This window comes from Lytechinus pictus, chromosome 5, assembly GCF_037042905.1.
Source record: "Lytechinus pictus isolate F3 Inbred chromosome 5, Lp3.0, whole genome shotgun sequence".
Lineage (NCBI taxonomy): Eukaryota > Metazoa > Echinodermata > Echinoidea > Temnopleuroida > Toxopneustidae > Lytechinus > Lytechinus pictus.
In genome coordinates this window covers 49,978,196-49,994,097 of record NC_087249.1, presented here as the reverse complement: position 1 = coordinate 49,994,097, position 15,902 = coordinate 49,978,196, and the positions used below count along the sequence as shown (strand labels likewise).

Below are 15,902 nucleotides of genomic sequence, written 5' to 3'. Positions count from 1 at the left end.
ATTAGGACAGCTTAAAAATAGAAATTGTTGATAACTTTGTAAAAAAAAGATTACATATATTTTTCATGTTCAAACTTCATATTTTTCTAAAATAGCAAAAATTGCAAGAATATCAGTGCAACTCCCCAAACCAACAAAATCTCAATTTATGGGAGTAGAGGGTATATTTAAAGTGCGCTTAAAATAGTATCTGCTTGTACTCTAAATATCAAAAATTCAGTTTGATACCAAAATTATACAGAATAAAAATAAATTTTATAATAGTATATCGTGAACAATTTTTTTTTTCGGGGGGGGGGGGAGGTATCTGTGTCAAACAATTCGACGACAAGTAGGTCCAGGGTAAAAAACCGGAGACAAAACTCAATTGGCAAAAACTCTGGAAAACCTTTGGATTCACTTTTGCAGAATTAGTCAACACAGATACTGTAAAAGTGGAAAATTTTGCACGAAACATGTAAGGCGCAAAAACAAAAATGAATAAATATAATGCCAAAATGCGTAAGCGAAATGCGCAAGAAAAACCTTCTCCTGAAGTGTTGGGTGTATTGTACATGTACTTTTCCCCTTATCTTTAGTGCACGTAACACACTTTGTATGTGCTTATCCATCACACATGTATCAGACGCTAGTCCAGTGTACACGTACTATATAATGTTCAAGTGCATCAGGTGATGACCGCAAAATTAGAAGCGCAAAAAAATTAATCGTGCAAGAAATTTCAACTTTTACAGTACTAACTTCATCAAGAAAAAGTGGCAAAACCAACCTTAATAATCCTGGGGTATTTTGAGTTTTGTCCGGTTGGGCCATTATGCCCCTAGTCAGATCTCAACCACAGATTGTGGAATCACAACAAAATTTGCATGATGGTAGAAAAATGACATAAATTATGCGATTGCGTAGCTAAATTTCTCTCAATCTCTATATTTGTTTACATGAATGAATTAACTAATTTTGGCATGAATCATTCTTTTTTTGCTTCAGGTCACTTAATATTAAAGCTCCTATAGTGCCAAATGTTTGAGTTTTTAAAATTATTCATAATAGCATTCTGAACAATTGTACTTGAAAAAGATTCTGTTATTAAATCGATTTCTTATGTACTTAATTGTTTTTTTTTCCATAATTCGTATGTGTAGATTGCCCTTTTCTTTTTGAAAAATATGAATTTGACACTTGAAAGGAAATAGTCACCAAACGGCATGGCGCAGTCCTTTAAAGTTACAGATAAATATCACTAAAAATATTCAGAGAGCCATTATGGGAAACCCAACCCCAGGACTATTAGAGTTAACTCTACAATTATCTATTAAGCCTTATTACCACACCATCTTAAATCTAAGCCGGACAATACTTGCAAATCATTTCCAACCTTACACACAAATTGTTCTTGCTTAATACTCCTAGTGCCACCTACATAGTATGCATCCATTAATATAATTGAAAATCAGATGCTTTGAACTGTCAGCAAAATAATAATAGCTTGGACCTGCTCCTTACAATTATCATAAATCACAGAAAAGAAATGGGTTCATGAGCAGCAAATGCATAAAAAGTCACATGTATACATGTGTATATGATAATGAACATATTTTGGACAAATTGACATTGGCCCATATTCTGAAGTCGAGTTTGACCTTGGTCTATTGAACTCGGTACTGAAATAACATGAAGCCAAAAATTACAAAATTTTGTTTACATTGAATATTTCTTTTTAAATTGTATTCATTCCTCATAAAAATTAATGGTGAAGAAATATTTATTCCCAGAAAATCATGGATTTGGGCACCAAATGTATTCAGGATTGAACCTCTACTGTTATAGAGCAAGTGTCAGAATGTGTCATATTTAAAATACAAGTTTGGACAAGGGTTTATATAAAACTAAACCAGAATTCAGAAAACGGGCCAGAAGGTCTTAACCGACATTTATAGTTCATTCAATTTGATTTACATGACAAAAATCTCCTGTATTTAATATAAAACAAGTGGAGAAACCTTGGCAGGTCTTGACTGCATTACACAATGCAATATAGTTAGAGTATTGACTCTGCGACCTTGAAATATTAACCACTTTTCCTTTTTATTAAACCTTATTAATGTAATAACCCAAGATCGTGAGGGGGAAGATGTGGATGCTCAATTGACTGGCCTGAATACCCCACCCCCCCCCTCCCCCCCCCAAAAAAAAAGCTAAACTGCCAACCTTAAGAAGAATATTTCAGTATTTTAAAAGCTTAAATCATTCTTTTGGTAATAAAAGTATTTTCAAAGAAATACCATCCTAGGACAACTCATAAAACTTGAATTTTAGAAATCAATATTTTCCAGTATTCTCCTCACTTTTTAGTACTAAATAGTGAAATTTCAGTACTACTTGGCAGCTTTATCATTATCTCTGGGATACTTTTGATGCCCTTTATAATTGTCCCACTTGTGCTGCAATAAAGAAATGCCCCCTGTAACAAATTACCTCACCCTTTCTTATCTGATATTCATGACATATATATTCGGTCAATGGTCACAATAAGGTGCTCGTAGGGTGATTGCATCCCTGTAAATCATACAACTTCCTGAGGGCGATACACAATGATCGTATGATGATAATACAGATTCAAAATCATTGTACAGTACGGTCCATGATTTTGTTCAGTGCAGACTCAGACAAATTTTCAAACACTTAAGATAATAGCCCTGAAAAAACATCGTAGCAGCACCATGCAATCCACACACGGGGATTGTACAATATCTGCAATCTCTGTAGAGTCTACTACACCTCAGTCAAGAATAAATGCAAATATTTGGATATTGATCGGTTTTGCGGTGTCATCATTAAGATTTTTATCATGAATAGAATTTGTACACATTATGAGGTTTTAAATTCAGGAAAAACACTGCTCTCCTAAGCCTTTCTCTGATGAGGAATTAATTTATGAATGTAAATATTAAATGCAATCACCACCAATCCTAAAACATAAATGATACAGCTCCTCTGGTGATTTCTCTAACAAGGACTTCATTTATATGTAATATATGTAATAGTTAATTTAATGATGAATAGCATAAGTACATGTATGTGGACTTCTTGTCATTGCTTTTAAAAAAATCTTGAAAAATACAACTTTCACTGACAAGGATTTCATTTATAAATGACAGATGTAAATTTTACTTTAACTTGACAGTTTATTCTCATGTATATCTGGCATGTATATTTCTTATTTTTTTCATTCCTTCTAGATAAACAAAAAAATATATAATGATAATAGTGTAGATTTATAGAACGCACATATTGTACCATCAAAGCTTGCTCATCCAATGGCTCAGCAAAATTTCTTTTCTTTAACAAGCTACAAATATAAACAAATCTACAACTTAAACTTCATAACCTAAAAATTCTGTCATGCAAAAGTTAAACGCATTTGATTGTATATTTGCATCACTTCTCGGAATTCTTAGCTACATCCTGTTGAGCCCGGTGCCCTCATGCTTGCTGCTCCGTTCACCGACAATTTAAGGGACAAGCCCGGTCAGCTCACTACTCACAGGAGCTCTAGCAAATGAGGACACCAGCTCCCCAACAGGCAGCCAATCAGACCAATGGGTGATGACTATTAAAAAATTTAAGATGTATACAATATTAAAAAATAATTACGTTTTTTTTCATTTCTTATGCCAGATCTTGGTTTGATTTTTGAAGGCATGATTCTTGAGATTAAGTCAACATAACGTGTTAGCTCATTCTGTTACTTTGAGGAAAATTGCATCAGGTAAAAGTGCTATAATCTGATGTGATGAATAAATTAATCCTTATAGAACGCCCGATTAGAGTTGTATTATTCAATTTGGGGAGATATACAATGACAAAGAAGTCCATACAAATGCTTGTTGGCTCAGTGTGCCAGTTATGCCATTCATGATGACTGCAATAAATTCCTCGTCATAGAAAACCCTTGAGAACTTGACTTACAAATATGTTTTTCAGCCTTTATGGATATACACAGAGGTCCACATATATCCCTATTGCATATTATTATGCTAATTATGGTGTTTATTACAATTGCAATTCATATCAATTGATTCCTCATCACAGAAAATTATGTATCATATAAAAAGGAGAAAAAGTGCATGACATTTTATTTTGATCGGGTACCCAATTATCATTTCATCTTTTCTACTGCTACAATGTATTTCTATTCAATATCATTTTTTTTTTGTCTACCCCCCCCCCCCCCCCACCCCTCCAAAAAAGAAAAAAAAATGTAATATGATTATATAAAATTTTACCCTTTTGGTAGTATATATGTGTGAAATATATGATTATACACATAAAAAATCAAATCAAAAGGTTGTATAGAGCTTTCCTTTGAAAAATATTCATGTTTACATGGTAAAATGTATATGGAATGGATGGGGGGATCTGTAGACATGCCTGGTAACTTTTAGCGGGTTGGTTATTTTAATAGATTTTTTCAATAATTTTGAATGTTAGCAATAGCATAAAAGTTTATCAGCTAATCAGCTATGCTATGCTAACTTGAATAATTTCCATGAAATCCTTAATTTTCAATTAGCTGTTGAGCATTGTTATCATGCATTGGGGCCCTAGGGGTATGACAAGATCAAAATAGAAACGTTTAAATCAAAATTTGAGTACATGAATAATTATTGACTGAAATCTGCATTTAAATCAAATACATTGTCCCTTTTTAAAAGTGGCCATACAGTAATTATTTCTGCATGGACAATATTACTGCCTCCTGTGTCGAGACAACAATTTTGGTAGCAATGTCTGTTGAATTTCTTTTCAATTATTTGAATTATAATATAAACACGATTATCGTGTTGGGATATTTATGAATGTGTTTTGCAATGGATGATTCATGAAATTAATTTCCAAAATAACTCATATCTCTTGTCAAAAGAGACAATTTTGACTTCAGCTTATTCACTTGCATTTCTTCATCAATTTGTGTTACTAACCAAACTTCCTAAGCACCAACCCCAAGCCGGGCCCCAGTCCCAGCAGACTTGTCGGTTGCCCCCATAATTACATTGTTTACAATGACATTACATGAAATGGCATATCCATGTAATGTGGACACATTCATTATAATATTGATTCAAATTGAAAATTCAACTTACTATACAATAATATCAAAATACATTCAAAAGACGGAAACACGGCAAAGGGTCCCTGGTATACAAAAATTGCTTGATCTTCTAAAATATTGCACCAAAGCGAATGTAATCATTGGCTTCAACGGCAGAGTACCCAAATGCTTTCGGTGCTCTGAGCGGGAACAACGCAGCCCTGTGCAAAAGTTTCTTGGCCGAATTCCGATCCAGCCTATTGATATAGTGTTGATGAATATCAATCTTGTCCAATTGCCATCAGAGGCAGTTCGGCAATGCTGCAAACGTTGCTGCATCCCACTTGCATCCTTTCACCGTTTGCGCTTTTTCCGAGGCACGCTATCATCGCTGCTGTCTGAATCCGAGTCGCTAGTACCGGACGAGTCGAAATCGGAATCCTCTTTGGAGCTGAGGTCGTCGTCGCTTGATTCGTCTTCGGAGCTGATCGTGGAAGAAGAATCAGAATCGATGGTTCCTGAGGAAGTCTCGTCGCTTTCATCATCAGAGCTACTGTCACTCCTAGAATTCTCTAGCCTGAAATGAGCAATAAAAGAAAAAAAAATTTTGACAGTTTTATTACAAAAATCCAAGTTTGTGATAGATTTTGACATAATCAGAAAATAATATTTTTTTTCTTGGTCATGAAATATTTGGGGGCAAGAGCAAAATTTGACTAATTAGGAGAGGTAAATAACTCATACGTTGCATTCAATCTGCTCTAAAACATTGCTTTGACTCGGCCAATGACGTAATACGAACAGTCAAAGCTGTCTTTAATAGGCCTGTTTTGAAAGTCCATTTTTGAAGCACGTGTACACGGCGTATTTTTCGGTCGGGTACACGTGTACACGTTGTAGGATATAAACAAATTGCGTAATGTATTCATTACAAATTTATGAATGAAAGTACAGTAAGCATGCACAGTGCGAGCCTTCCAATTCCACAAGGCTGCAATTCCCTATCACTTCATACCAATACACGGTGATGGAATTTAGTACACGTGCACTGACTTGACCCTGCGTGTACACATGTACCCGAAACGGGCCTAGTCTTTAATATAGTGGCCACCTGTCTATAGTTAAATACTTTTATGTACTTTAATATCTGTACATCAAAGGCCACAAAAATTATCTCCCATTTGAAATTTGAAATCTGTCTATAAAGGCAACCTTCCTTTTTTTTCTGTTTACCTTGGGTTATAGTTAAATACTTTTATGTACTTTAATACCTGTACATCAATGGCCACAAAAATTATCTCCCATTTGAAATTTGAAATCTGTCTATGAAGGCAACCTTCCTTTTTTTTTCTGTTTACCTTGGGCCTACTTCTCTTTCATTAAAAATGACATGTTTAGAAGGGTACAGGATAACAGCATCCCCCCCCCCCATTAAAAAGAGGGGGGGGGTACATGTATGCAAGTTCAATTTAGCCAGTAGGGTAGTACATGTATTTACTGAAAGGTGCCCTGCAGAGAAAGGCTGAGGGAGGGGTCAAACCATTAATAAAGGTCAAGTCCACCACAGAAAAATGTTAATTTTAATAAATAGAGAAAAAACAATCACTGAAAATTTCATCAAAATCAGATGTAAAATAAGAAAGTTATGACATTTAAAAGTTTCGCTTATTTTTCACAAAATAGTTATATGCACCACTCAGTGACATGCAAATGAGATAGTCAGTGACATGCAAATGAGATAGTTGATGATGTCCCTTGCTCACTATTTCTTTTGTTTATTATTGTTTGAATTATACAATATTTCAATTTTTTTACAAATTTGACAATAGCGACCAACTTGACTAAAATATGCTAATTCCACATGTTCAGGGAGAAATTAATTGTTGTTTCACTTGACAATGAGAAAATTAGCATATTTCATAAAACAAAAAATAAATAGTGAGTGGATGACATCATCAGTCTCCTCATTTGCATACTGACCAGGATGTGCATATAACTGTTTTGTGAAATTAAGCAAAACTTTAAAATGTCATAACTTTATTTTACATCCGATTTTCATGAAATTTTCAGTGTTATACTTGTTGGATTTTTCTCTTTTTATTCAAATCGACCTTTTTGTTGGGTTGGACTTGTCCTCTAACACTCAATAGCTCACCCCTTGAAACCTTTCGTCCAACCAGGGCCCTCTAACATAAAGCTTAGCGATAGATCATGTGACTGATTTCTATGATTGATTGCATTGATTATTTTGTGAGATCAATCATAAAAATCAGCCCCACGGTCAATCTCTAAGATTGATGTTAAAGGCTCCTGGCCATTCCGGCCCAAATGCTCTGGAAAAAGGAGGTGTATCACAAAGATTTAAGTGCAACTTAAATTCCCAGTTGCATGCAGTATAAAAGGAATCACCGCAATGATCAAATCATGCTAAAAGAGGCTGTGCACTACTGTGCATTAACCAAGAAGATTGCGTGTTACATATCATGCCAATCGGTATTCAAGCACGACTCAAAGTCACATTCAACTCTTTGTGAAATATCCCCAGTTTCCCATGACACGAAGGTTAGCAATTAATCGCTAAAATTAAATAGCCTATCAAAATCGTTGTTGCATGCGCATTTTGCTCAGGGGACTGACCAGGAACCTATCAGAATTATTCTTTCAAATTAGCGATTAATCCTTAACTTTTATGAAACACCCCCCAGTTGATATCCAATACCTGACTAACCTTTTGGCCCCTTGTTCATCTTCTTTCTGCTTCTGTTTCAGCTTCTTGTTGAGTGTTGATATCCTTGACGGCCGATGCACATACTTCCTCTTTCCGGTACACTCGTATGTCCAGTGACCCATCTCCAAGCATTTCTGACATCGGACATTCTCCTTGTTTTGACTGACAAAAGATGAAAAAAATTGCATAATATTTAATAATAATAATATTGGATTCTTGTATCATTCAAAGTCTCTATGTGCTTCCAAAGGGCTCCATGACATATGCTCCGGCGACAATTGCTCCGATGGAAAATCTGCACATTAAGCGGAGCATAAATCCTACATACCTCCAAAACTAAATAAACCCTTTTCCGTATCTTTACATAATTCTGAACCAAAAACTCTATTACAAATACAATCCTAACTCTAACCCTATGCCCTCCGAGATATTAAGACTGTCCAGAGCAAATGTTGCAGGAGCATAATAATGTCACCTTCCAAAGGCACATATTGTGAGCCTGGCTTTAGCATGACAATTTCCTCCTCTTCTTCTTCTTCCTCTTCCTCCTCTTCTTCTTCTTCCTCTTCTTCTTCCTCTTCTTCCTCTTCCTAGGTGATTTTTCATCATAGTTCAGTATTTTTTAAGACCTTTGTAATTTTAACCCATGCCTTTAAAGGGGAATCCAACCCAAATAAAAACTTGTTTTTATAAAGAAAACAAAAATCAGACAAGTTAATGGGTGAAAGTTTGAACAATATTGGACAAAAAACAAGAAAGTTATGAATTTTTAAAAGATATAAATATTGGTAATCACTATACCCATGGAGACTTCAAATTGGCCGCATATGGGATGTCATAGTTATGTAAGGCAAGGACTACTCTTCCATGTACTCCAATACATATTATGGCTAAAATGTCATTTTTCCCATAAGTTTTATTTCAAATTATATTTTTATTTCATCAGGACATAAAACGATATACTACCTGGGTTATATTCAGATTACTGCCCCAGGGGAATGGGTACTTAAGAGAAAACCACAAATCCCTGATAATAAAATACATGGCCTATGGGAAAGTTGTCCTTGCCCCTTGTCATAATTTAATTACCCAGTTGCCAATTTGAAATCTACATAGTATTAGTGATCTCAATTTTAAAGCAGCTATAACTTTCCTATTGCTTGTCCGATTTCTTTCATACTTTCACCATTCTGTTTAATTTATTTTTCTCCTTCCCAACACAACATTTTATGGCCAAGGCTGGATTCCCCTTTAAGTTTAAATAAGTATGCATGGCATGCCATACTGATTAGCCCAATGCCATTTCTCTTGCCTTAATATTTTTTTGCACCCTTATAAAAATATTTTCCATGTGTGCTGTAAATGTGATAAAAAATGTGCCCTTGCCTTACCCTAAATCTATTTAAAGGAGAAGTCCAGCCCTTCAAAAAAGAGAAAAATCAAACAGGCATACAGGGTAACACTGAAAATTTCATCAAAATCAGATGTAAAATAAGTTATGACATTTTAAAGTTTTGCCTAATTTCACGTAATAATTTATTCACATCCTGGTCGGTATGCAAATGAGGGGACTGATGACATCATCCACTCTCTATTTCTTTGTATTTCATTACATGGAATATGTAATATTCTCATTTTCTCCTCGTTGTCATGTGAAACAGAGTTATTCCTCCCGGATCATGTGCAATTATTTCAACATTTTGTGGTTCTAACAAGAGGGCCTTATTGTCAAATCTGTAAAAAACAAAAGAAATACATGTAGTTGCATGTCACTGAGTTGTACATGTATACATGTATAACTTTTTTTGTGAAAAGTAAGCGAAACTTTAAAATGTCATAACTTTCTTATTTCACATCCGATTTTGATGAAATGTTCAGTGTTATGCTTCTTTGATTTTTCTCTTTTTCTTCAAATCAACCTTTTTTCTGGGGTGGACTTGACCTTTAATCACTGCAGTCAATTGTTCTCCTACATGTTTTGTGTTTGCATTCAGGTTTATGATTTTATTAAATGAGGGTAGTGTCTTTGTTTATACAGTCCCTGCCATTTATTTGCAGTGCTGATCAAGGCACAAGACCCATACTGTTTCCAAACAGAACTAATGACATGAAACAATGGACCCTGTATAAACACCCATCTAGTAGATGAATTTATAAAACATTGCAGTAGAAAGTGAAGAGCTTGGTCCCACATATAAAGGGTACTGTAGCTCATTTTCAAGGGAACAAAAGGAGACTACATGTATTTCATGGAGCAGTAGAAGGCAAAGAACCCACAAAATACCTGCTCTGTTTACATAAAATATAAATCATTATGCGCTGTGCCTGTTATCTCTTTACGAAAGGAAAAGTTTTAAAGTTTCAAGAGTTGCTTTCATACACACTTAATTACAAGAATACCCACAAATTTATGAGAATTCAGGCAAAATAGAGGTACCTGATAATTAATAGCACATTCATACCCAACCAAAAAAAGACTTTTTCAGGGAAATTCCTAAATTTAGGAGTATGCACAGTATTCACCAAGTTGTTAGTTATGAGAAAAATAAGCAAAATTTCAAACGTCATAATCGTAATTTCAATAAACCTTTGAAATTTCATCCAAATGTTCAATAAATATTTCTCTATATTATTCAAATCAACTTTTTGTTGAGGACCTTAACATGACATCAGCTACTAGTCACTACACACTGTAGCAGTTCACTTGTCAACTTACGAATCTAAAAAAATCCCTATATTGTTTATACAACCTTTTTTGTCCATTCTGAGCAAACAGATTTGAGTACCAATTTTGCACAATTAACCACAAACATCTATCTGTGTTTTTATGAGAGGCCAAAGTAATCATTTTGCACTAAATGTTTTTAAAAATGGTCTCTCAAATTTAAGACTACATGTGAAATTGGATAGCATTACTCAAATTTATATATTAGGCTCCTTTTTGGAGATGATATTGTGGTAGGGAGACTCTTAATTTCTTATCTTGGCAATGTTCTCCAACTGATTAGAGAGATTAATAGACAAAACTGAGCTCTAAAATATGTGCTCTGAAAGAACTCATGCACTCCTAATACCATGCTGCCTTAAATTTGAAATGAACCATTGTCTTTGGCAAAATAATATGCTTTAGAAGAAATAACGAAAGTGGCAGCCCCATCCTCCCAAAAAAAATTTTGATATATTTTTTTTGTAGTCTGAATAAGAAATTGTGAAGCTTGAAACAAAAACTTTCACTTGTGGCTTTAAAGCATTGAATTTGGGCTAACAAATTTGCCAAGAATTCAACACCGGAATTAGATATCATGAAATTTTTTTTTAGCAAAATGGAGACAAAGAATTTCTAGAGGCCGGAGCAGAGGATACAAATCTACATTATCTAGATGTATTTGCTTGTGGTCTAAAATTCAAATTGTTACATCGCAGTCGCACTGATGTAATGGCACAACTTCAAATCTTCACCTGATTTGACTGACTTCTTTTCAAAGATAAATTGGACCCAGCAAAAAAAAGAAACTTGTCACTTGACTAAACTTTGACTTGCTCTGGACCGAAGTCTTTTTACCATGGTGACTGACATGACTGGCATGACTGGTTAATGCCGTGGCGTTGTGGGCACTTTGGCCAAGATTTGGGGGGACAAAAACACAAAATTTACGACGAAAATGTAGGAAAAGATGTTTTGGGGTTTTAGGCCTAAATTAAGTTATTAAAATAAAATGTTTATCGCCTCGGTCTAGTTTGAAATTTGATACTATGTCTATGTCTATGAATTTTTATGATAGTTTTGCAAAGTCAAATTAGGCCTTTAGGGCCTACATCTGGCGACATGCCGACAGTCTAGTAGTAGGGGAGTCTAGCAGGCGCTAGTTAGTTCATTAAAGGAGAATGAAACTCTTGGAGCAAGTTAGCTTTTGTGAAAGCAGAAAAATCAAAGAATAAGATCAACAAAAGTTTGAGTATAATACTTTAATAGGACTAGCAATAGAAGAGTTATGAGCATTTGAATGTCGAGATCACTAATGCTATGGAGATCCTCCCATTGGCAATGCGACCAAGATCTATGATGTCACAGATGAACAACTCTCCCCTTTTGGACACTGAAAATATACCCCAAAACATCTCTTTTTGCTCATTCTAATCATATGACAAACGATTCATCAATGATATAATGTTGTGAAACCTCTGTACTTGTCCTCTCATAAAGAGAACACCTCACCTTGTGATAGACTCTATAAAAGTGAGAATATATAAGTGAAATAAGTACTAAAGTAATGAGGGAGTTGTACGTGGGTGACATCCATAGAGATGTATACTAGTAACGCTAGAGGGCGTACTTCGTCAAATCGCTGTGATTACGTGGAGACCGTCCGCCATTGCTCGATAGGTATTCGCAGCCTGCCATGCGCGTACAGTACCTATGGGGCATGTACACGGATGAGCACAGAACATGACAAATTGATGACATATGAGCACGAAAGCATATGGAAAAGCAAAATTGTAAATATTGCACTGGATTAAAGTTCAAATACAACAAAAATCTAGCAAAACTGAGGTCAAAAGGCCTATATAGGCCTATCTATAGCGCATAATATAGGCCGATACAGCTATAATACAGGCAAACGATTTAAAGTCCCAATTGTTTTTGCTTAGGTAAAATTTCGATACATTAATATGACTTCTATTTTCTAATGATTTGGAAGAGATGAATATCAAAAATAACATTTAGGCCTAGGTCCTGATAAATAAATTTAATGTGTTTTAATATGATTTGATGTACATTAACCTAAGAAAATTCATAGGCCATATCACAGTGTCTGATGCATCTGAGACGCTGTATCGAAAAAAAAAACACGATTGTATTTTTATAGTTCATAGTTTCCTAATTACTATTATGCTGATTGCTGATAATTTATTTCTTCACTTTAGATAATTGTTATAATTCATTTTCCATATATATCTACACAATAGGGCCTATAATAACTCGATTCCTTTTCCCCATGTCTTACACGCTGATGTAAACCAACATCACAAAAACTCGCGAATCATAAAATGACTTTTTATTGATATTTGGAAATGATTTACGCATTGATTCAGTTAAAAATTGATGATTTAGATTTCCTTTGCTGGCAACCATCCCATCATATTTATAAATATGTATATAAAAGTATACTTTCTTACTTGCGATCAATGTATAGAAAAGTTTGTTGACAGCAAAATTTGCATATCAAATGCGCGCATGCAGTCGTACAATTTTGCAATGTACAGGAGGCCTAATGGGGGGTTGGATGTTTATGTACAGTGTTATTGCCTTGCAAACATTTTAAAACTTCGGAGAGTAAACAAATCACAATGCGCAAAACAATTTTACTTTGATTTTCTGGAAAGTATAGACTTGATTCTCCCCGGCTGAAAATATGCTGATCGGCAAACTGGCTGAAATATTTTGTTTATCGCCGTTGTTTCTGATCCTATAATGATTGGACCAATATCATGTGAACAAATCAAGGATAGAATAATAAGGAGAGGAAGAAGGGGGAGAAGGAGAGAAGAAAAGGGGCGGGATTATGATATATAATTTGTATTATACTATAAAGAATATTATTACTACTGCAAGAGTGTATAAAACTAATATCATGAAAGACATCAATGCAAACTTATCATAATTATGAAAACGGTTGCAAAATTGTGAGTACTAAAACCAAACATAATTATGAAACAATAATATTGCAAAAGTGACAATACTTGGAATAAGATATTAAAAATCCTAATTTAATCTCAAATTTGATACCTGCCTTGAAATTGTGTTAATTAACTGTGTCTGTGTCGCTTGAATAAATGAACTTTATGGCAAATATTTGTAAGCACTGGCACCGGCCTAACATATAAACAGATAAACACGCGTTTTGAATATCCAGTTTTGTTTTTCATTTTAAAAGTATAACTGAATTTGATTTTCTAGTTTTCTTCCTTTAATGTCATTTGCTGGCCTATGGACCTGAGTTTGGTTATTCGATCAGTTTTTTTTAAATAAGATTTCCATGGATGAACAAAATTATTATATTATGTTACGGCGTCGCGGAATGATTTTGAAAGTGATGGGGTGTATAAAATCACAATCATTTATTATGTGTAATGTTCATTTTCATTTCAGGGAGGGGTCCGGTCGCGCCCCCTGTATTTTATTTTGATCAGTATGTTAAAGCGAATTTGCTTAGGTGTGTTTGTTATTTTAATTGCACACACGGCCCCTAAAAAGCGAATTAAAACAAATCTAACTTAAAGTGAAGGGAATTAAAACTGTCATTTTTGAAAAGTTTGAACAAATTAGGCTATATTCTCGACATTTTAAATCAATATTTTATTTTCGGGCCATATAGGCCTGCAGATTTTGGGGAATTTATTATGTTCCTATAAGAACAAAATCAGCACCTTCACCAAATAACACAAATTTCAACATTGATGGTGTAACGGGAGGCTCACCAAGAACAATAATGAGATGCCCTTTAATAGTGCATGTAGATCAAAACACTAACTTATACAGAATTATTGTACAACTTAATATATAAAAATGATAGGCCTATATTTCATACAAATTAAAGCAAGTTACATATCATGTAGGCCTATATAGAAATTACAAAATTATATCCAACATAAACATAGAATCAAAGGACGTATATGTGGGAAGGATGGAACTTGAGGAGGACGATGCAGTTAAAGGTAGGGAAATCCAGAGAAGGGCTAATTCACTGCAGTCTTTTGAATTAATTGTCAATCTTTCTATTAATGTCCGCTGTATGTTTTTATTTTTATATGATTGTTTATATGATAGTATATCAACATTGTTATCTATTACAGGCCTATAAACGGACAGGTAAATGCAAATTATTTAGAATTTCATCCCGAGAAATCAGGTTTTTAAAATGCCAAATTAATAGCATAATCCCCATGTAATCACTCTAATAGTGTATTGAGATGCAATTTGTCATTCATATTTTCGATTTTTATGAGGTTGTGTTCTTTTCTTCAAGATAAAGGCCGGAGACGGCACCCCTTTTCACAGCGTTACAACGTACGAGCTATGTGTACATCCGGGTACTTTTGCGAATCTATACCTATCGAGCAATGGCCGCCACGCTCCACACAATCACAGACGTTAAGTACGCGCGCCTATGGCGACTCCGCACTCTAGCGTAGTTAGTATACATCTCTATGGTGACATCACAGATCTTGGTCGCATTGCCAATAGGAGGATCTACATGGCATTAGTGATCTCAATATTCAAATGCTCATAACTTTCTTATTATTTATCCAATCTTGATCTTCCTCAAACTTTCAACAATATGTTTCTTTGATTTTTCTCTTTGATATGGATTCAGCTGGTTTCAAGGGTTTCATTCTCCTTTAATTTGAATACTTTCATGATTTCATACATCCATCCACAGCTCACTGGCTTGGCCAGGCCAAAATAACCAACAGAAAGGACGATAATTTTGTATGCAGAATCAAATACATTTTTTTCCCGTGTAATTTCCGGTCAGCTTTCATTCATTTGTCACACAGACACACCAATTTTCATTCACACCCCAGATAAACAACACAAAACACCACATAAAACTTGCAAAATCACACGTTAGTCCATACTAACATTACCCATCAATAAATGTCGTACATTAGACTAAAATAATGTGATAAAAATCGAGTTTTCTTACTTTCTTTTGGCGTTTAACAATGCAATCCTCGTCGCCATATCTGCTGCTTTGAGTGAGCGCGCCCTCTAACGGCAAACACGCACAGGGGATTTTCCCCTCAATTCTTCTGACTTCGATCATAATTATGGATCATATGGATCATGGATCATATTACCAATATTTTCTATTGGTCATAAGAAATTGCAGATATTTTGGGGAGAAGAGGTTTACCAGCGAAATGGACATATATTGCCAATTTCAAAAGAACTTTCATAAAAACAGTATACAGAACTAGGCATGGTTGTAAAGTCAGTTCCAGTTCAATTCCAGGGCAGATCAGATAAGTAATCATATTTCAATTGAGATTTTCATTTTGAAAATGCTAGATTAAACA

The 15,902-nt window shown here is 34.6% G+C and overlaps 1 protein-coding gene across 1 annotated transcript; it reads right to left on the bottom strand.

Moving 5' to 3' along the window:
- Positions 1-294: 294 nt before the first annotated feature.
- LOC129260130 (zinc finger CCHC domain-containing protein 10-like) lies at positions 295-15,604 on the bottom strand. The gene is made up of 3 exons (XM_054898173.2): positions 15,530-15,604; positions 7,821-7,982; positions 295-5,669 (listed from the first exon to the last, which is right to left on the bottom strand). Exons 1-3 carry the CDS (start codon positions 15,565-15,567, stop codon positions 5,447-5,449), a joined length of 423 nt encoding a protein of 140 aa, XP_054754148.1. The 5' UTR covers positions 15,568-15,604; the 3' UTR covers positions 295-5,446.
- Positions 15,605-15,902: the final 298 nt, after the last annotated feature.